Source organism: Sander vitreus, chromosome 5 (assembly GCF_031162955.1).
Source record: "Sander vitreus isolate 19-12246 chromosome 5, sanVit1, whole genome shotgun sequence".
In the NCBI taxonomy this organism is placed as follows: domain Eukaryota; kingdom Metazoa; phylum Chordata; class Actinopteri; order Perciformes; family Percidae; genus Sander; species Sander vitreus.
The window spans coordinates 19,546,064-19,568,781 of NC_135859.1; the positions used below are offsets into that span (position 1 = coordinate 19,546,064).

The 22,718-nt window shown below is 39.3% G+C and overlaps 2 protein-coding genes across 10 annotated transcripts in view; both read left to right on the top strand.

Moving 5' to 3' along the window:
* trim36 (tripartite motif containing 36) overlaps positions 1-3,535 on the top strand; it is a 34,199-nt gene extending 30,664 nt beyond the window's left edge. For all 4 annotated transcript variants that reach the window (XM_078250900.1, XM_078250901.1, XM_078250898.1 and 1 more), the window contains exon 13: positions 199-3,535. In XM_078250900.1, coding sequence (XP_078107026.1) covers positions 199-568 — 370 coding nt within the window. In that variant the 3' untranslated portion in view covers positions 569-3,535. The remainder of the gene's footprint in view (positions 1-198) is intronic.
* A 983-nt stretch (positions 3,536-4,518) lies between these two features.
* ccser1 (coiled-coil serine-rich protein 1) overlaps positions 4,519-22,718 on the top strand; it is a 137,206-nt gene continuing 119,006 nt past the window's right edge. For 5 of the 6 annotated variants that reach the window (XM_078250902.1, XM_078250905.1, XM_078250907.1 and 2 more), the window contains exons 1-4: positions 4,519-4,732; positions 11,381-12,392; positions 13,403-13,829; positions 16,744-16,928. In XM_078250902.1, coding sequence (XP_078107028.1) covers positions 11,406-12,392; positions 13,403-13,829; positions 16,744-16,928 — 1,599 coding nt within the window. In that variant the 5' untranslated portion in view covers positions 4,519-4,732; positions 11,381-11,405. The remainder of the gene's footprint in view (positions 4,733-11,380; positions 12,393-13,402; positions 13,830-16,743; positions 16,929-22,718) is intronic. The other variant, XM_078250903.1, reaches the window with a different exon arrangement.

Below are 22,718 nucleotides of genomic sequence, written 5' to 3' on the forward strand. Positions count from 1 at the left end.
ACCAAACGATTTAATTGAGAAAATCATTAGCTACGAGTAAGTTATTCTTCACACACTTGGAATGAATTGGGATAGATCATCGCTCTTCTTTTTTTTTTTTTTTTTTAATTTTACACATGATTATGATTCTGGCTTTGACATAGGTTTCAAAACATGCTCATCTGTCCTCCCTCTTCATCTTCTTCTTCCTTTCATAAGGTATGACCATGATAGTGGACATGACAGCGGCAGTGAAGATGCATGCTATGAGCTCTCTCAGCCCTTCACCCTCCTCACCCTGGGCATGGGCAAACTCTTCATCCCCAAGACTTCTTCATCCTCCTCTGCCTCCACAGCAAATGCATCCTCCGGTGACCCTGGCAACCGTGTGCTACCCATGCCACAGCGCTTGGGTGTATGTCTAGATTACGACGAGTGCCGGGTGTATTTTTACGATGCCGACACCATGAGGTGCCTTTATGAGAGGCAGGTGGATTGTTCGGGAACAATGTATCCAGCTTTCGGGCTCATGGGCAGCGGCAAGGTTCAACTGGAAGAGTTCATCACGGCTAAGAGACTGACCTTCTGAGGAGGGATGGAGCATGTTGATGCATTAAGATCTGCATCTGTTTAATCGTTGGCATGTTCTTGGAAGTTTCATTGACAGGGTGATGGGGGTACAATCCAAATAGTTTTTTTTTTCTGAAGGTCAGATGAGGCTGATGTGATCATGGCCTTTGGTTCTTAATGTGAAAATAGGATTTGTGCCAGAGACTGGCCTATTTAGAGTTGGCGTGTATAATGTATGATTCATACACAAGAGTATGATGCTGAATATTGGTGTCCACATACATATGTCTTCAGAGGTTGGTACATGGTATGTGAAAGGTCTTCTCTACATACCAAAGGCTCTGTATCTGTTAATTGTATTTGACCTGGTTTTAATTGCCACCTATGATCAGCTGTTATTGTATCAGAATTGGCTGCAAAGTTAGTCTGCAGCTACTTTAAATCTTTGTTTTAAAATGAAACGCCTTTGGTCTTACACTTTCTTTTTGTGTCAAGTATGTTTATAGATTATTTTGTGTATTAATTATTGGGTGATCTTTTTTCCTTTTGGCTCTTTTCTTTAACTATTTGTCTAAATGTAGCAGCATAGGTAAGATCTTGGTGGACCTGAAAGCCTTGTAGCTACTATGAAGCTAGCGCCTTTGTGCCTTTTTTGTTGTATTTTTAGGAAATGGGTCCCTTAGTTTGCTCTAGCAAGCAGATGTTGGTGTCATTGCACAAGCATTATGGAAATACTTAAATACCGTATGAGTTTTTACTGTGGGTAGTTTGATCACAGACACTGGTGTAAAAGTTATAACAGTTAATGGAATTTATTATATGTATTTACTCTTGACTTCATCACAGAAAACTACTTTTTCTCGTCAGTTATGTTCAGCTGTTTTTGCACAATATGATGAATGAAACTTCGCACATGATAAACTTAACAATCACATTTTGATCACTACTTAGTTTAGCTTCTTCACTTTAAATGTTGTAGACATAATTGGCACATTAATGTCTCACAGTGACTGTTACATTCACAAAAGCGTTCACCTTTCCTTACTAACAAAAGGTAATCCTGGAGAAGTTACTTGGATTTTAAAGCCTCTCACTGTTTGCACTGCATGTGACGCTATAACACCATAAAACCAGCCAGGTACCAGAACACTGTACTTGTGGTCAACGTCAGTTTGACAGCTGCAAAGTCACAAATAGCCAAAGCGTGTTGGTCCTGGTGCTGACTTAAGTGCAACACACCACTCTGTGGCCTAGCAGCCTTTAAACACCGTTTAAAACAGTTATTCAGGTTCTTACAAGAAGTGCTATCACAAAACGCACTGTTCAGTACCTTTACTATTTAAACCACTGTTGACTTCCAGTGCAGACACACGCAAGTGTAGCATATTAGTATGTCACCGGTGAGTTGGCTATCAGACAGATCACCTCAATGGTTGATTGGCTTTGATTAAATCAGCTCAGTTATCCAAGTCTAAGAGAGCACACTACACAGACTGTTTGCTGGGCAACCACACTTGGTTTTTGTATAGACGTATACTGTATATGTGCCTGCGCGTTTGTTTGTTTGTACATTCATGTTTATTTTGATTTCTGGAGGGTTAGGGTAATCGGTGCGAGTGTGTGTTTTCTCAGGTGTCTGGCCCTGATTGGGACCCAATGCTACCTACCTCTATCTGTCAGGCCTGGAAAACCTTAACTACTGTACCTTACCTCACAGAAACGAGTTTGGTTTGATTTGCAGCTTTGTAACCGTCTGTTCGATGTCTCCGCCTTCTCTTTAACGTCAGATAATGAGAGATTTCTAAAATCTTTGATTTAACTTCCATGTACATATTAATCCAGAGTATATTATTTTCAGTGAAATAAAGTACATCTTAAATGTATGTTAGCTGGTGTTTGCTTGTGCACATGAAAGAGTATCACTATTGGTGGAAATTACTGTAAGCAGATGCTACCTTGTTCAGCTGCCTTTGTCAAGGGAGTGGATTTCAAATGGTACTAACAACCTTTACTTCCTCTTTTTTGTGGTGTTGGTTTTGATTAGTCAGTTTAAATGTTTTGGTTATATCATGTGGACCACATTGAGGGTTTTTGTTTTGGGTTTAAAACATTTAATAACTTCATGATCTTACATACAATGAAATATTGGATTTCTGTGATTGTGCATATATTGTCTCACCGGTGTTTCTGTCAATTATTTTCACTCCAATTTTCAGAGGTCAGACCTGAACCTTGATTCCTGTATTTTAAAATTGACTGTTTAATCATCTTTAAAACACGTCTATGCATTTATGAATTTGCAGGACAGGTTTATGGTTTTATTTTCATCACAGAATGTATTCATGTTAATTACAGAACAGACGGCTGAATGTTCTTTTTTTGTTTTTCTTTTGGTTTGTTTCACTCTGGGTCACAGCACCGTTGTATGTAGTTATAGAAAACTGATAAAAGGCGTGTAATCTCAACATCTCATCTGATTCTAAATTTAAATGCATGCTAGCCTGCTTTTTAGTAATGCATTTAGAACCAAATATTTAGCAGGCTGGCTCTCAATTTAATTCCAAGCTAGCACTTTAAAAATCTGTAAGATATCAGCAGCTGTTTGGCTCTGCAGGTGTGTATAATAAGTGTGTGTGTGTGTGTGCAATATTACTAAACGGGCTGTAGAAAACAGTTTAGACAGACATAAGCCTATCAAGACAATTTGCACTGTTATAGTTTACTTTGTGGTTTAAGTGGGCTTTTCCTTGATACAAAACACTACTTGACATGTAATTGTGTTTTTTCCCTGTAACACTCTGAACTCTAAATAAGTGGCAGTGTATTTGTCCCTATGTGTTTTCTCCAAAGGATTTGGATGTGGTGGGTTTCTTTATGTAGTATGTAATGATGTGGAAATATTGTTTGCTCTGATTCCTGTAAATGCTACACTTTTTAATTTGCTGTGTGGGGATTTCAATAAATAAATAAAACTAGTGTTTTTACATCTTTTGTCTTTTTGATATTGACGTATTTTTTTTTTTTGTAGTTGTATAGTACTCAGATTCATTTAACAGATGTGGAATGTGCAAAAGTTTAGGCAGCCTGTTAGTTACCACTTTGTAAAACCTACTTTAGCAGAAATCACAACCCCTATGTTCAGAAATGCTGTCTTGCATGCAATGCATAGTTGAGATCTAACCACAGATCTTTCACATGTACATATTTGGGGCAATGTGGAAGCATAGCAAAACCTTAAATGGCTCATGTGTTAAGTGTAGGATGTCTGTCTTGTCATACATCTTTGCAGTTTCAAAACATTAAAATATTAGAGAGACAGTTACAGTATGTTCTGAAACCAATACACAAAATGATTTAGGTTATTATTGCTTTGCAAATTCTGCATGTACAGTATATATTGTTGCAGACTGCTATATGCAGAATCATGAATCTGCCCACAACCTAATTCAATTCCTCTGGTGTTAATTTTGTATTTAATCTAAATTATTTAAGTCTACCTACTTTATTTTATAGCTTTTATTTTAGTTTTATCATCCTTCATTTTGTATATAGTTTATGTAGTATTCTATTTTTTATATTTTTTATTAATCTATAATCTCTCTTACTTATCTCTGCAGTGATGAATGCCCATGCGTCAGATCAATAAAGTATGATTTATCTTTTTTATATTTTTCTACCAAACCGCATACTCATGTATACATACCATTGGAGAAAATACTCCTATTTTAGGGATACAAAGTGAATGCCAAATCCATTACATGTTAGGCTGCTGTTTTAATATTTAGTGTAGGCTTCTATGTATGAGAATAATCCATTACAGATGGATTTATTGATGATATTCGCCAGAGAAAGACCGAATTGTCCATCCACCTGCTGAAGGATGCTGAGCAGGGGGAGGATGGGAAGGAGGAGGAAGAGGAGGCGGGACGTCACGCTGTGCACGCTCGCGGCCTCTCGTTGCAACGCGGAAGAGACGAATGAGGAAACTAGACTCCACGTCACTGAGGTGTAATATCGGCGTCAGTGCAACACAAGGTGCTACCTCAGTACGATTTCAGAACCATTGCACACTTCCAGATATCCTCACATAGGATATGATAACTCGTATGATCACAAAGCGAAGATATAGTCAGCTGTTTCTGCATAGAGCGGCGTCGGTAGAGACACTGGGAATCCGCTGAAGGTAACGTACGACTGTGTGTTTGTCCGCTGCCTGCTAGCCAGCCCTGCTGAACCACCGGACCGTGGCTGCTACAGTATTTCCTCTGAGCACCATTGACCTTTACATCTTGAAGAAAGCGATACATAGCGTTTATATTGATATAATGTCGTAGCGACCATTAGCGCCAGAGCTTAATTGCAGCGGTTGTGTCAGTGAAATGACCCAGCTAGTCTGGATTTAAGGTCGGCAGGCTTCAAAGCGTTGTTGACGTTTCGGTTTGACAGTTGTTGATGTCCCGCTGTGCTGCTGCTGCTGTTACATGCATGTACTACATCTCATCTCAAGCAAACTGTATAATCTGATAACTGGCTATAGTTAATTCGTGGGCAGAATAAAAAAGCAACCGGGCCGTTGGACAGTTGCAAGAACTGTTGGTAAAGGCTGTAAGTACACAGTAATTACATGCTAAGGCCCTATTCTTTGATTTTTGATGCTTTGGACAAACGTGGAGTACCCTTCATCACTAATATTTAGGCTGCAAGGTGCCACTATATCATTAACCATTGTAAATATAAGAAACACGTTTTCAGCAAAACCTTAAAGGGACACTCGATTTCACACATAGAGACACGTGTTTACTAACACCTGTGAAAACTGTTGTGAAATGCTCTCTGTGTCTCTGGAGTGAGCTTTGTAAAGTCTGACTAAATAACCCAGAAGATTTATAACAAAAGGCACAACCCATTTTTCAGCACTTCTGTATCTGCTTGTTTTTTTTCAACAGTCTCTCTCTCTATGCTGTGTATGTGTTGTCAAGTTGGTGAATGTTTTACTCAGTTTGCTTGTGTTCTATTTTCATTTGCAGCGCGTTTTCTAAAGGCTACGTATAATTGTCAAAGTCCTTGCTTGTGTTTTGTCTATTTGCATGTGTTTTGCAGTGTGTTTCTCTGCCACCCTAGCTTTCATTGTTAACACATATGGTATCCAAATGTCAAATTGATGTTCATATAATGGGATGTGTAACCTGAATTAGCAGATGTTTTTAGTCTGCAGTTTCTGTTTCTTTAGTGACCCCAAACAAGATTGTTGCCATATGTTGAGAGTAGCAATGTTTCCATTACATTCTTCATTGAGTCCCTGATTAAAAAAGTGTCCTCTTGCTCAAGATAGCTTGTTATTTTTACCACATGTCCTTGCTTGCATAGACAAGGTTAGCAGTTTTGTTATGCTATTCCTTACATAGGTTGCAGAAACTAACGTGATATCTTGTTGACGATATCACCTAGTCTGGCTATCACCATACCAAGCTCAATCTTTTAAGATTGAACATTAGTCTGGGGAGTCTGCTCTGCATTTTCTACTGCACAAGAGGTGTGATCAACGGGCATAGTTCAAATGACTCTGTACGCAATTGGATAGTCCTTCAACCAATCAGACCAACGATCCGGGTGACGTAGCAGCGACAGCTGCATCAACAGGTTGCTGCACTTTGGTGGCCGCTATGTAGAATGTAAACAAAAAGCTGCTTGGTCGCTTCTCTATCGTCATCGTGTTAAACCCGCCAATAGCGCGCCAGGTGGATAAGCCAGTTTGTGATTGGTCCACGCAAAATTGTAATGGAAGCAGGATAGATACATTTACAGGTTTCCAGCCTGAGCTGCAGGGCAAAATCAAATCGCGGGCAGATTGGGCTGGATTTACCCAGTCTAGATATCACCCATTGAAGCCAGCTAACTCCCTGTTTAAACACACACCTGCTAAAAGCAATTCCCCCCAGGCTAAAATGAATACTTATACTTACTGTACTTACTGCCAATGTGTTACATTTGTTAAAGTAATCGCAAGACGCCATATCAGTCACAAGGATACTATAAAAGCTTTTATGAAGCATATTGTTTTCTGTATTCAATTTCAGTCAGTACTAAGTACAGCCGTACAGTGTTGCCTAATATGTAATCTTCCATTACATGTAATGAAATTATGGTTTGTATGTAATGACAATTGTTGTGAAAAAAAGATCCCGACGTGAACCTGTTTTATTCACACCTCCATACACACCTTTTATTCTTTCACACCGACAGATACTTGTGTATCAGTGTAAAAGTGCAATGGGATTGGAATTTTGACCCATACATTAGCCTGCTGATATATTATAAAACTAGTGTGTTGTCTCAGGCTGTAGAGTGTGCTGATAAGACAATGCAAACTACACAGCAGTGCAGGAATAAAATACTTCAAGCTACGCTGATTTATTTGGCACTACTAGAGCTATTTATTTTAAAACAATGTAATACCAACATATTTTGAGTATTGCAATGCTATAATTGCATCGTGACAGTCTGCATTTGAAATGGAAAGATGGCTCTACATGCAAGTATGATGGTGCAAACACCAATACTCTGAAAGGCATTGAACTGAACACAAACCTATTGAATAGATGGACTTCATACAAGCAGTCAGCACCTATCTGTGAAAATAAAATGTGTTGTATCTTGATGGCTGTTAACGAAAGCTGATAATGTTAATAACAACTCTTTTAAAGTAAATTTTAGGGTAAAACCTCTTAGGGTGTTTCTGATTTGGTACTGATTTGCATTGTGTTATTTACCCATCCATATTAGCAGCATTCATTTAGTTAACATTTTATCATTTTTGGCTCACTGTAAATGTGGACAATTGCTTGGAAAAAAACCTACTAAAACGGAAGAGGAACTGAGATGAGAAGTTTCTAACACAGGTAGTCTCACTTCTTGTGCACTGGCCGAGCAGTGAGGAAGTGAGCGCCTGCTTCATTGCAGTGCTACCTCTCTACCTCCTGTTTTTGTAAGCTTTAGCATGGGCAGACTTCATGTGAGGTAGCCTGCACTTGTTCAATTTTGTTTCGATTTTATATCATGCTGGTGAGAAGTATTTCAATGACATAGCTGCATCAGGTCATTATGTACAGTAACATAATGTACGTTTGTCCATCAGTCCAACAGTCAAAGTAATGTGAGCGTATCTGTCTGACATTTTACTACTCACCAGGCCTGACACCTAATACTTTACACCATTGCTTAAAAGAGTTGTATTATCACACCTGATTGGTAAGAGGTGTTCTCAATCTGTTTTTAATCTCTGTCTAATTTATTAGAGGATGTTTACTTAGTTGTCTTAATGAGCCAGGTCAGAGTGCCATGACCTGGTCAAACGTGGTGTTGACGACAAGCAACTAAGCGCAAAGTTCTACTGGCTCATCCGAAAAAAGGAAGTCTCAAAATGAGTGTCAAAATGTTTGACAGGGCTGCTAACCTGCATTGTATTTTGCGCATCACTGTGTATTGAGAACTTGAGGACTTGCACAGATAGCTTGAAGTGGTCCAGGACAGTTTCTATGGCCTTACTGTAAATGCTATTGTCCTCCTCTGTCTCATATATATATATATATATATATATATATATATATATATATATATATATATATATATATTAGGGCTGTCAATCGATTAAAAAATGTAATCTAATTAATTACATACTCTGTGATTAATTAATCGAAATTAATCGCATACATAATTAACGATGCTACTAAACAACAGTTGGTGGCATTAAAGAACGGCTTGTTTATTGCTAAGGCCATATGGTCAAAATGAAATGATTTAATAATAATGTATAACAATAACTAATTTCAGTAGTAAATTGCTGTTGAACCATCAGATGGGAAAAGAACATTTACAATAACTTCAAATGCACCACGAGGCTGTAGTTTACCAGTTTCATTGAACACACCGGCTGTGTTGTTTCTCCGACGTCAGCTACAGATTGTTACATACCGGTGTTGAATCCTCTACAGTAAAACACAGTCAAACTTTACACCGTTTAGCGTTAGCTGTCAGCATTTTAACCGTGTTTAATCCAGCTACTAGCTAGCGGTAGGCTAACGTTAGCTGCTGTCGAGTATAGTGTTAACTAGCGTCACGTGCAGCGGTGTTTGTGTTTCAGAGCATCAGAGAGAAGCGCAGACATATCAGTGGCACCAGATTTCGGTAGCCAGGGTTGGCAGGAAGAAGGTTTTTACAAGTAAATGTTCCAATTAATAATCCAGGCAGAACATTCTCGTCTCCCTCCTTCATTTTACAGTTAAATGGTGGCTAGAACGGCTCCGGGTCAAACGTCAATATGGAATGGATTAATCTGCGTTATTCTTTTTAACGCGTTATTTGTTCTCAGATTAATTAATCGAAATTTGACAGCTAGGGCTGTCAGAATAACGCGTTCATTTCGATTAATTAATCTGAGAACAAATAACGCGTTAAAAAAATTCCATACATCCATCTATTCCATATTGACGTTTGCATACAGACGACAAATCTGGTGCCACTGATATGTCTGCGCTTCTCTTTGATGCTCTGAAACAGACGTTACAGGAAACACAAACCCCGCTGCATGTAATGCTAGTTAACACTATACTCAACAGCAGCTAACGTTAGCCTACTGCTAGCTAGTAGCTGGATTAAACACGGTTAAAATGCTGACAGCTAACGCTAAACGGTGTAAAGTTTGACTGTGTTTTACTGTAGAGGATTCAACACCGGTATGTAACCATCTGCAGCTGCCGTCAGAGAAACAACACAGACGGTGCGTTCAATGAAACTGGTAAACTACAGCCTCGTGGTGCATTTGAAGTTATTGTAAATGTCCTTTTCCTATCTGGTTGTTGTTTTTGTCATTCAACAGCAATTTACTAGTGAAATAAGTTATTGTTATTGTTATACATTATTATTAAATCATTTAATTATGACCATATGGCCTTAGCAATAAACAATGTCACCAACTGTTGTTTAGTACCCTTTTTTTTTCTTTTCTTTTTTTACTTTCTTAAAAAGTATCGGTTCAGGCACCGTTAATTATGTATTTGATTAATTAATCACAGAGTATGTAATTAATTAGATAAAAATTTGTAAGCGATTGACAGCCCTAATATATATATACATATATATATATATATATATATATATACATACATACATACATACATACATACATACAGACAGATATATTTTTATATATATGGCATTATGCTGAGGTAACTTTGTATGAAAATAGGAAATGCATCACTGTGTATTGAGAACTTGATCAAATTTACTTTCAAGTAGGTGACACACTCATAAGCCACTTCAGTAAAGGGTGTTAATGTAAGCTTATTACACAGAGATCGAAAACAAAACGCTTCAGTAGCTCTCACAGATGCAGCTTCTTCAACATTATGAGGAATACATAGTTACTGTTTGGCTAAGTAGTTGCAGAAAACAATAAAAAAGTGAGTATTTACCGAAATGAATGTCTTCCTGTAATCTGTGAATCAACCCTTGGAACTATTATTAGTTCTTACAAGCAGTGAGACAATAACCCTGCTTTCAAGGCATTTACTAAGAGGCTTGCTAATTGTAAACTGTATAATCTATAAGGCTATATCATAGCCTTAAACTCTCGATTTGTACTCTCAAAAACAGGCAGTGCAGTTGAAATGGTGGACAGTTATTTTTCCTAATGTAGCCTATCTGAACCAGAGGCCAGGAAAGTAAGGCTTGTCATAACTTTTCAAATATTCTTTTCTTTTCTATGTCTGAGATGATAATCTTTAAATAGGGCTCCCACTTTTTTATTTTTTAAACCTGTGCTTTCAAATAAGTCAGTAACCGATTTAAGCAGTACATACACAAAATGCTTAGGAGCATAGTAGGAATGCATCAGAATCAGCCATTTTTATATACTAGTGCAGTGCCCGTTGAAAATGTACCTGTTTGGAACAGGCTGTGGAGTAATCAGACAGTTCCCTCATGGACTCATGGCAGTGAGAGCTAATCAGCAAAAAGCTGAGTTAATCAACCACCAGAACGTGTGTGTGTGTGTGTGTGTGTGTGTGTGTGTGTGTGTGTGTGTGTGTGTGTGTGTGTGTGTGTGTGTGTGTGTGTGTGTGTGTGTGTGTGTGTGTGTGTGTGTGTGTGAGAGAGAGAGAGAGAGAGAGAATTTCCATACAGGTTCTATCATATATATATATATATATATATATATATATATATATATATATATATATTGTCGATTAATCCATCCAAGTTTCTCAAAGTCCAAGGTGATGTCTTTAAATCTAAAACCCATATTGAGTTGAATATGATATAAAAAAAGAAAAGAGCAGGAAACCTCCATATTTGAGAGGCTAAAAACAGCTTTTTCTGTTAGTTTTGCATGAAAAAGTACTTTATCGATCAATTGATTATCAAAATAGTTGACAATGATTTTTTCTGTCAGAAGCATCTGCAGCAGCAACTTGTTTTGACTCATTCAGCATGGGAAATGTGATCTGATAATGTGAGATTTCTCACCACAAACAGTCTGTACACTGAAGCACTGTATTATTATTATTATTATTATTATTTTTTTTTTATTATTAGAAGGTTATCAATGAACAGCAATCATTTAGTTGTTTGAGATTTTTGACCTGCCACATTAGAAAGCGTATTGCATGTCCAAAGTTGAGAATGTCACGATTATTGAGTGCCGCATCACTTCCCAGCAACAAATTAAAAACATCTAAGCTAATCTTTTTGTCTGGGTTCATGTTGAATGTGAATCTACGTATGTTGATGCTTGTTGTATCCGTTGAAAGGTTTTTGTGTTTTGTTGTTCCCTCAGAGTGCCCTACTGCCTTAGCTTCTAGATGGGTGAATCAGGCTCTCGCCGCTCTACACTTGTTTCCCGCCTGCCAATCTTCCGCCGCAGCAGCAGTAAGAGGCAGGAGTCTCTCCCCTCCTCTCCGTCTTCAGGGGGACAGGGCAATGGCGTCCACACCTCTTCGCCCTCCAGCACCAACTCCAGTTCTGGCAGTACCGGGAAACGCCGGAGCCTTTTCCGAACTCCATCTCTCAATTTCTCAGCTAAACGGAATAGTGTTCCACGTGTCCAGCCTATCAACCTAAACCTCACACCCCCGCTGACACAGAGCACTGACACAAACGGAAATAACCAGCAGGCGATAACAACGTCATTGTCAACAGGGTTCAGTGAAGGTGGTGGACGCCCCAAGTCACGCCACTCATTTGGGTTTGGCAGCCACAAGCAAAAGAAAATCCCACGCTCTCAGACCGAGGATTTGGAAAAAGTGTCCTCCTCCTCCTCCACAGCCAATCGAAACGTATTCATTAACTGTATCAGTGGCTCAGGGGCCAATGAGGGCGATGACTCTGGGTTCCTCGATGACTACAGTGGTGGCAGTAATAACAAACGGTCGTCACGGAAGAAACAGCTGCTGCCCAAATCTTTCTCAGCTCACCACCGCTTCTCCCGGACCTCCGATCATCACAGACCTCCAGAAGTAAATCTGGAACCTCCAAGCTCCACCACCATCACTCCAGGGGCAGGAGGGCTCACCCCGGGGTCATGGCCAGGGGAGCTGCTTGGTGCTGGAGGGGAGAGCTCACTCCAGTCCCCGATGATATCAGAGGACCAAACCACAGCCATCACCCCTTCAGAGTTCGTCCCCATCACGGAGGATTCTGTGTCCGAGGTGGATGCTCTGCCAGCTCCCAGCCCCGGATCTGGTTTAGCCCCAGAATCTGCCTCTGTGCCTGGGCCGGCTGTTGACACAGCTCCACCTGAACCCCCACCTGCTCCGGAGAACTTCAGCGTGGCTGTCTCTAACTCCCAGGTAGTATGCTCGTTTTACGCTCTTTTCTCTCTCTCTGAAATGGAGTCAAGTGGGTTAATCAGTATAGACAAACAGTATGCTCCATGTCAAAAGTTGCTTGTAATCGTAATGCCACAGCATTTCATAAAAAAAATACAACATTTTGACAAGCATGCTAAATTATCGGAACAATAAATCTTTCTGCTCGTAAACAGTATTTTTATGTTTAAAAAGATTGCACTATTAGTGCTTCAGGAATAGACAATACAACCACTGGATGTCAAGAACAAAAAACCATAAAGGAGGAATATTTATGACCACTGTGTGGAATCTGTGAAATGTGGCATAAAAATTGAGCACCAGGCATGAAAAGTCCTTTAATCAAAAGAGCTAATGCATTAAAAATGTCTGAAAACTGCCCTCCACATTTCACACCATTGTGTGCAGAACTTTTCCTTCATCAAAGAATTTATTCTATTTAATTTCCTAGCAGAGGAGGGAACTCCAGAAAGAAAAGTATAACAGCTGCAAGGCAAAGCTCTGCACTTAGTCCATTGAAGAGTAAATGCTGTATGACTGTGCTATCTAACCATGCACACTTTGTTGCCTGAGGATCGGCTCCGATACTGCCTAAACGCTGGTTATTCATTGTTTGTGTTTGTTCATGTTTCACAAAGAGTTTAACCTGAGCCAGACTGATAACAATGATAGAAATAATATCACATCCTTACAGGGATAGTAGTATACAGTTGTTAAAACATAATCAAATATATGACACACTGGTATCGGATCGGTACTCGGTATCGGCCGATACGCAAGTTCAGGTATCAGAATCAGTATCGGGAAGCAAAAAATGGTATCGCCATCTCTACCTGAGGACACAAATATCTGCCTACTAAATGCATTCTAAAGTGGGGTTTCCTCTCTGTAAACTGTCAGGTTTTTCGCATCATTGGAGTTCATAACTGTTCTTGCATTTGTAACATTTTAAAATGCCCTTGATGCATGTTCTGTTTTTTACACATATTCAGTCCTCTTCTCAGGTTTTCTTCACTCCAGCCCAGTCCAGCGCAGAGAAACCTTTACTCCCTGACACCAGCACAGCAAACAACACAGATTATGAGACTGCCATTTCCCTCTCAGAGCCTGAAACAGCAGTTCCCTGCCTACCTCTGCAGGAACAGTCCTTGGAAGAGAGGAAGGAGAGGTTGGAGGAGAGAAAGGAAGCGAGGGATGAGTTGTCAGCAGAGGAGAAGGAGTTGGTGGAGGAGAGGAAGGCAGGTTACCTAACAGAGACCACAAGTGAGAGTGAGGCATGTGTGGTACGCAGCGAGGGTTGTCACTCCAACCCAGAGCAATCGGAAAGAAGGGCAAGAAACATACGCTCTATTCAAGAAAGAGGAAGTTTCTGTGGCTGCCACGAGCCAAGGTCCTCTCACTTGAGGAAACCACATGCAGGTATGAAACTCATGCAAACACTTAGGTAGATTTACACACACACACACACACACACACACACACACACACACACACACACACACACACACACACACAAATATCAATCACGATTGTACAATGGGAGTTACAGGCCCGAGTTGATCCCTCATGATAACTGAGACACACAGATGGACACAAACCTGGCTTCCACACTTGTTTGACATTCTTTTGTAATGACGGCTCCATGAAATTGTTTCTTTGACTTCTTGCTATGCAGTGATGATGTGTGCGGGCATATATACAGCATTTGCTGTATATGTAGCCTGTTGCTTGCTTTTTTTTGGTGACATCGATGTAGCCATATGCTCTTTATCCCAATCACGCTTTTGCTTTTCTTGCTTTCTAACTTACACACTAGGCCTGCACGATTCGGGGAAAAATATGAATCACGATTTTTTTAGCTTAGAACTGATATCACGATTGTCTGCCACGATTTTTTTCTCACAAAGTGTAATGTTTATTGCACACATGAACCATGACAAAACAAAACAAATTGGCAGTACCAAACTTAGATTTTGTTTTGGCACCTATAGCACATTGTGCATCACCACAAGGCTGTAAACATAGAGGCTACCATGAAGAGAAAGGAGAGCATTGCAGCGCTTGGGAGCACTTTAAAACCTTTTTTATACAGTCTATGTTTAAAACTCACTGAAGAAAGTAGTAGCGTTTGTGATGCAGTCGGCTCGTAAAATTAAATGAGAATCGAAGTGAATCGAGATCGCGATTTCATAACGATTAATCGTGCAGGCCTATTACACACTCACGCTCAATTTGCCATAATAATTTGGCAGTGTAAAGACGAACAGATGGCATGTTAATATGTGTATATGTATATACATACATATTAATATGCATAAGTGATGCCTTGCTCCTGCTCCTTCAGTGTTGTTTGGTTTTATTACTTCATTATGTTTGACTGAACAAGTGTGAACAGCGTAGTCTTTGAGAGTTGATTACCAAGCCTCTCAAAGAGCTTCCCCCAGGAAACTGGTAAGTGGAGGCTAATCATAATCAAAAGTATTATATTTCTTCTTATCTTATACTCATGTCTTGCTCAGCTTGTTTCCACCTGGTAATTTAAAACTACTAGATGACTAGTATGGAAGACATCATTTTTTCGCCAACTTCCAAATTCTTTGGTAAATCAAAGTTCTGATAAAAGTTGAGAATGTTTCCAAATATTACAAGAAATTGTACAGCTTGAAAACGGATTTGAAACTCTTGTAGCTGTCACTCCTAGATGCCCTCATAAATCAATGCCAGTTATTGGTGACGGTAGTGAAACAGCGTGTGTCATACTGACAATTTATTCCTTAACCAAAGATGATTTGTTACTATCGTTCTCACTTCTTCAGCTGCTGTGACATATTTCAGAGGAAGTTTTGTAGCCCAGGCTTCTCCCGTAAAACAAAAATGAATAATTTCGCCGTAAATCTGCAGCCCATTATGTTGTTACAATTGTTTACCTCATGTCAAACTTTGATCAGACACTGACAAACATGGATTTCTGGCCGAGTTAATTACCCTTTCAGGAAAAGAGATAAATAACTTAAACTCATAAGGAATGTTGGCAAATTTAGGGTTTCTCTTGAACTAACTAACCATGTGATTAGGAATCAGAGTTTAGTTGCTGCAACTCATAATTGCATTTTGCCAGTACTGAAATGTCACTTTATTAATTCTCTGCTTGCAGTTAAAACTGATGGCATTAATATGATATATATGCTCAGTTTGACACACTGTCATTATTCTGTTATATGAGAAACTCTGGAAGAACTGTAGCTGTGGCTAATGTAATTGTACAATTTATGCGGTTATGCATTTTAAAGTTTAAAGTCAAGATTGTAGGATCATTTGCCAGCATAGTGTGGTATCAATGGACTATTGTGGCACACACACACACACACACACACACACACACACACACACACACACACACACACACACACACACACACACACACACACACACACACTGTCCTGGGTGTCCATGTTTTGCTTCCAGGCAGTGGGAACTACAGTGATAACAGAGCCACAAAAACAGAATTTGACTATATTAATTTATGCAAACAGTGTTACAGGCTTCTGGTATGTGTCTGATTTTCCTTTCTTGTTGAAATGGTCTGAGCCTGTAGTAAAATGGTTGGAGATACAAGGAGACATGATGGTAATCATGTGGCTTCTTCAGTGTGTTGTTGCTCAGTGCGAAGCTCAGAAAACTGCAAATACCCATATATCTCATTTTTTCAGAATGGGTTCACAAGAACAAATACAACAAAGAAGACATACACATAGGGGAAACTATGTGTGTATGTGGTTGTGTGCAAGTGTGTGTGAAAATGGGTTTCATGAAGTGCTGTTTAAAACAAAAACAAATGTGTTTTTAACCTTTCTCTCAATAAGAGGATTTGGCATTGTCTGTCTGTTTTCACATCTTTCTATTAGTAGATCAAAATAGTGTAATAATAGCAATCTCTTTATCTGACTAAAGAGTATTTCCCCTGAAATATCACATTCAATCTCTAGTTTTATTAGTTTTGTCACACAGCAAGTTTGGTGTAGGTACTCAGATCATTTGAAATTGAAATTACAAAAAATTACATAAATACCATCTGACCAAAAAGCAATATTGCTGGAGTGCTTCAGAAAGGGAAGATTTAACTTAATTTAAAATACTGAATGAGTTAGAGCTGCTTTGTCATTAAGTTTTATGAAAATAACCTAATTTCCTACAGGAAATGTGGCTGACTGCTACCATTGGAAATATATTATAAAATGATTATGTCTCTGCTTGTGAAATCAATGTCATGACTGTTTCACCTTAATTCATTTGTCTGACTTTCTTCCTCTCGTGACTTGTTTCTTTCCTCCAGCCTCTCTGTGTAGCAGCGTCAGCCCCTATCATGAGGTGATGCGGATGGAAAAGCGTCTTCGCTCTTCATCTGAGGGGGCTGGTGGGCCTCGTATCCATGGAAACCACAGAGATGCCCCAGGCATGGAGGGATGTGGTCTGCTCAAACACAGAAACAACTCCTCGTCATCCAAACTGGGAAGTCTGGTAGGTCTCGAGCTGTGTCTGTAATGATTTTATCAGTTAACACACACACACACACACACACACACACACACACACACACACACACACACACACACACACACACACATATATCCAAAGAAATGCACCATAACAACATTTCAAAACACAATAGGAGTAAAATAAAATCAATTATAGTAGAAATAAACCAAATAGGAATTAAGTTACAGGGCACATTGCCCCAGATTTAATACAGAAAATTAAAATACACTAGAAATTATGAATGTGTTTAAGACAGAGCTGTGAAGGTGTGAAATAATGCCCTACATAGTGGTATTTATACAGTAACTAGATGTGGGCATTGTGTAAAATCACACACAGATATTTAATATGTCCACAAACTTGAATCCAACTTCATCCACAATCTGTGCCCTTAGCTGTTTATTTGTTTAGCTTTGTACTCACACATACAACTCTGCATATCCAGGAACTGGAAAACCCACCACTGGATTACCAAATTGTCAGTGCATCATTACAGGAAGAGCCCTGTGGATGAAAACATTTGTACCCAGCTGCTACACACTCCCTTATAATATACTGGTGATGATAGGAGATCCTTTCTAATCTTACCCATGCCTCTGGCAATAAAAAAAAACAAAAGTGTTCCAGCACACCCTGGGCAAAACCAGGTGCAAGGCACTTGACTCTACTTTGCAGCTTTGATGCACAAAAATACTGATTTTTATTTTACTTTCATTAATAGTGCCTGTTTACATTTAGAGTGAGGACAAAATATGGTATGTTGGTGATTGAGGATCTGGGTAATCTCAGAAACGGACTTCTCTTGAACTCATTTTGAGATGTACAAGTTGTTTAATTGGATCCAAATGGAGCTAAGTGAGAAATGTCACACATGTAATAGTGATCCACAGTGCTGTATTGACTTTGCCATAACAAACTGGCATAATGTTAATGTGTCACTCGTCGTAATATTCAACAGCTCAAATTAAGCATAAAAATTAGTGCTGTCAAACGATTAAAATATTAATCGCATTAATGTCATAGTTAACTCGCAATTAATCGCATATTTTTATCTATTCTAAATGTCCCTAGATTTCTTTTTGTCCAATTACTTTTTCTCATTTTAATGCTCTTATCAACATGGAAAAGTGGATCGGCTTGCTTTGTGCTTTTGTCGCCTGGCTTTGACGAGGGGGCGGAGAATTCGCATCAGCTGTGTGCTTGGCCATCAAGTGGTATTTCAGACTGGACGTGCTGCGATGATAGCTCAGTTCACAACCACAAAACACACAGATCACTTTGGTCTTGTCAATGGAACCATTTGGCAACTTTTTTAAAGTAAACTTTCCATTCAGAATCTTATTGGCATCCATTTCGGCATCTCAAGCTCGCCATCCACTCAAAACATAACGTTAGCCTACTGCTCTTTGGCCGGCTCGCAAGCCCAAACAAGTGTGTGCATTTTTTCGATTATTAATGAGTGTTTTTCATTTAAAGGTTCGACTACATGCTTATTCAGTAGACCATTTAGTGTTCTCCACAATCCCAGACTTTCATATTGCATGCTTGTTTACATGGAAAGCAAAACAAGCTATAATGGCATATATCTATATCGGGACGATTGAAACAGCTGTTTCAACCATCCTGACCTGGCTGTAACTCCATGTATTTTAAGTAAATGCACAAATATCTGTGTTTTATACAATAATGTATGGAGGTGAGACATGGAAAAGCAGTTTTAGAAAGATGAAAATATATTTGAGCCCACCAGGTAGGGGGTCGAGTTTTCCCATGTTATCCTATTGAGACTGACGGGCTGTGGGTCGTTAAGGATTACACTTACACTTATTTGGATGTGCAGTGCCCTAACCCACGTAAAAACCTAGTGAAACGACATTTTCCACAATAGAAACATGATATGTTGGGAAAACTTACTGTTCTAGCTATAAAAATGGCAGAATCATCCACAGTGCATGATATTTCATTAACCGCTTCATGATGACGGCAATTAGTTGTTAACAGACATTCACGAAGACGTATAGCCCAGCAACAATCGATCTAAAATAACACCTTTTGGGAGTACCATTCATGATATGTAGTAAAATATTGAAGTTGTGGGAAGTTTAAATGGCTTAAACTGTATGTTTCATCCGTCCCCCCATGCTGTTTCAATTGTCCCGGCCAGGAGGGACGAATGAAACATTACGCACGTCCCACTTTTGCTGTAATAATTCCTGAACGGTTTTGTTCAAAGCTGAAAATGCAACTGTATTTGACAGATGACAGGTGTAGGTTGCTAGTGACAAAATATTAGCTTTCAGTGCAATATGATCGCTTTGTAAATTACGTTTAATTAAAAAGTGTTTCAACTGTCCCGGCTCTTCCCTACTGTATGTGTGTACTAGGGGTGGAACGGTACACAGAAGTCATGGTTCTGGAATTCTGGAATTTGAAACGGCACAAAAGGCTGGTTTCTTACATTTAAAGCTATTCAAGGCAAAGCCCAGAAATTATGTTCCGTGCGAGTGAAAATGGATAAAGTACTTTGAAAAACTTCAGTCATATGTATGATTTAAGCAGTTTTTTAGCTTTGTTTGTCTTACAAACATTGCACACGTCTTTGTTGATGCATGCTGTAGCTATATCCACATTTGTTTCTAGGGAAAGGCTATAGCTATTATTGTGTATGGGTTAACACACACGAGGAAGCTCTGTGGGAGGAAAGCTAGTTTAAGTCAATCCCATTTATTTTACCAGGGACTATAGGCTTTTACTAAGAGATTAAAAAGGACAGGGATATACACAACACATTGGTATGTACTTTACAGACTGCATTTGCTTCTGACTGCTACAGAAGGCAAACACTTTACCAAATGTGGTCTTATCTCTTCCTTTCCTTCCTCCGTTCTATAAAGGGCCCTTCAGGGGCCTAAGTTGTGCAGAAAGAGCAGGAGCCTTGGAGTGTATATTCAATTATGTACCACCACTTCTCCTCTTTCTTTTAGTTTGATACAAGTTTGTTGGTTAGCAGAGGGCATTTATAAAGCTTATGAAAAAGTCTGGGCCTACATACCTGAGACGGCTTCTTCTAAGTAAATAACTAAATCCGCTGAGGGTATGAATAAAAGGAATAGAAAATGTCCGCTCATTGTTTAAAGGGGTGATAGAATGCAAAACCGATTTTACCTTGTCATAGTTGAATAACGACAGTTCGGTGGGTAAATAGGACATAACATAGAAGCTCAAAATCCCATTGATACCCCTATCCTCTGCAAATCTCACATTTTGAAACTGCCGCTGAAAACGGGCGAATCTCAACAAAGCTGGAAGCTGACGTAAGCATCCCAAATCCTAGTCATTGTCATGCCCCAACATTTGCATAGGCTACACCACTGACCTGAGGTCAGTTTAGTCTTCTGAATGTAGCTAGGTCATGCAGATCTCCAGAGGTCTGCTATTTAATTACTAAATTCACTTCTGAGGCTTTTTTATGCGAGAAATCAACTATGTAGAGGTCAAATATGGGCCGTTTTCCGAAAATGAATGGCTAATTGCAAATTTTGTTCGACTGTGTGTCGCAGTTCAGCAGGAGCTGTGAGCTAGCTGGATCTCCGTCATGAAGGGAAGCCCGCGGTGCTCCATACCCGCGCAAAGTCACCGGTTCTGGGTTACTGGACTACAAAATGCCGAGGCCCTGATGGAGCTCCAGGGCCTGCAGCTAGCCGCGATTCATAGGATTGAAGGGACAGTAGCAGCTAACGAAATCCCTAATGTTCACAAAAATGCATTAAATTGAAATCGGACACCATAGTTAGCTTTATAAGACCTTGGGGTATATGTTATATAAGTGGCGTGACGAAATTCAAACTAAATATACTCTAGTTATGCCGTCAGCTGGCAGCCAGCCAGCGGAGCTCCGCGGCGCCCTGAGCCCCAGTAGTCCAGTAGCTGAGAAACGGTGACTTTCACTGGGTATGGAGGTTGCCGTTTTCTCGTCACACTGTGTGGAGCTCCTAAAGTCCGACACGTCTTACCAAATTTGCAATTAGCCATCAATTTTCGTAAAACAGCCCATATTTGAGCTTTATATAGTTGATTTCTCGTATAAAAAAGTCTCAGAAGTGAATTTAAAAACGAAATAGCCCGACAAACAACATATACCTTTGCAGTGTCTGAAATATGAGACCTGCTATCTCGTCTCCAATGTGTTTCTATGGGGTTCGCTCAAACCAATCAGCACACAGCTCATCTAAATATTCATGAGCATACCATATTTGGAAGAAAAGCTCTTGTTCCAAATAGAGCCATATTCACAGGGTAGTTAAGGGCCTAATAAAATAGCATTCGGGCAATTTTCAGCCCCACCAATGTTACATACCCTATTAGGAGACCTTAAGGAACAGTGTGAAATACCCTATATAATCATTCTATCACCCCTTTAAACATATACAACATGCAATGTGGCTGACTGTGGTGTTTCTGTGTGAAGGAGGCCTGTGGGACATTGCACCAGTTCAGGGCAAAACACAGACAGACTAAAGCACACCAAACTAAACAGCATGCTAGGTGTATTTGCTTTATTTTTGCTGTTTCATTACAGCACCAGATAGAATATAATTATCATAAGGCAAATAAAGATTTGGTTTGCGGTGACAAATGACTAATTGGTTGAATTCACAGAGATAAACTGTGAGGTGCCTCTGTGAAGCAAAGCAAGGCAGTGTTTGCTTGAGCTGTTTGGTGTTCTCATTCCAGTTGTTATTGTTATTTTGATATCCCTTTAGGATGTGCGAGATATTTATTTCACCGGCATATACACTGTTGGTTCCTCAATGACAGCTGTGATAATATTTGTGCAGGCCGACAGTGATTACATTTAATTCCAGTTGACAAAAAAGAACAACTTTAGGCATTCTCTCTTATCTCAGAGAAACAATGTTGAATTATGCACTTTTGCTTGTAGTTTGATTGGCATATATGGCAGAATAGTTCAACTGCAATCCACTTTAGTTTGACTGTTACTATGCACATCAACAGTTGCTTGGCAGCTTGCTTGTGTGTTGTGACATAGGCTGTCTCTTCCAGTCTAGTTTATGCCTTGTAAAGGCTAGATATCACAAGTGACACTTGTATTAATCATAGAACAGATAAGGATTCACTTCCTCTTTCAGACAGAATTTGTAATTACCACAACCACATGGTTGGGGTTTGAAATGAAAAACACTGAAGATATTTAATATAGGTATTGAATGCTCACTTTGCCCAAAGACATCATATAAAAGCAGTAACAATTATCATACACATATAAAATTAAATCAAATTTCAAATCATTTTCTCTGAGGCTAGGTTTGTTAATAACTGGTCACACAGTAGAGCTCCGAAAGCAGTGATTGATGAATAATAATAATCATAATCATAATAATAATAATAGTTACCATATTATCGTTATTTTCGTGTGGTGAGCACAAATTTTATATAATATTTTACTTTATAAAGTAATGTATTTCATGAAGGCAGCATGGAGCTGCGCTAAACAAAGCTGACAGAAGCACAGAAGAGTTATGAAATCCGTCTCGTCCAGTCGCAGTGCCGTGAACTGGCAGGTTTTCATTTTGCAGACCACTGTTTTTTAGTAGTTTAAAGTGTAAACATGTATTGTTATTGTGAATATTTGGTTTAAACTAGCTTTCAAACAAACGCCCCCCCAAGGGCACCTCAACGCCCCCCTTTCCAAAATATTGCTTCCAGCGCCCCCCGTCATCTTCTGAATACCAGGACCTGGAAACTAGAGCA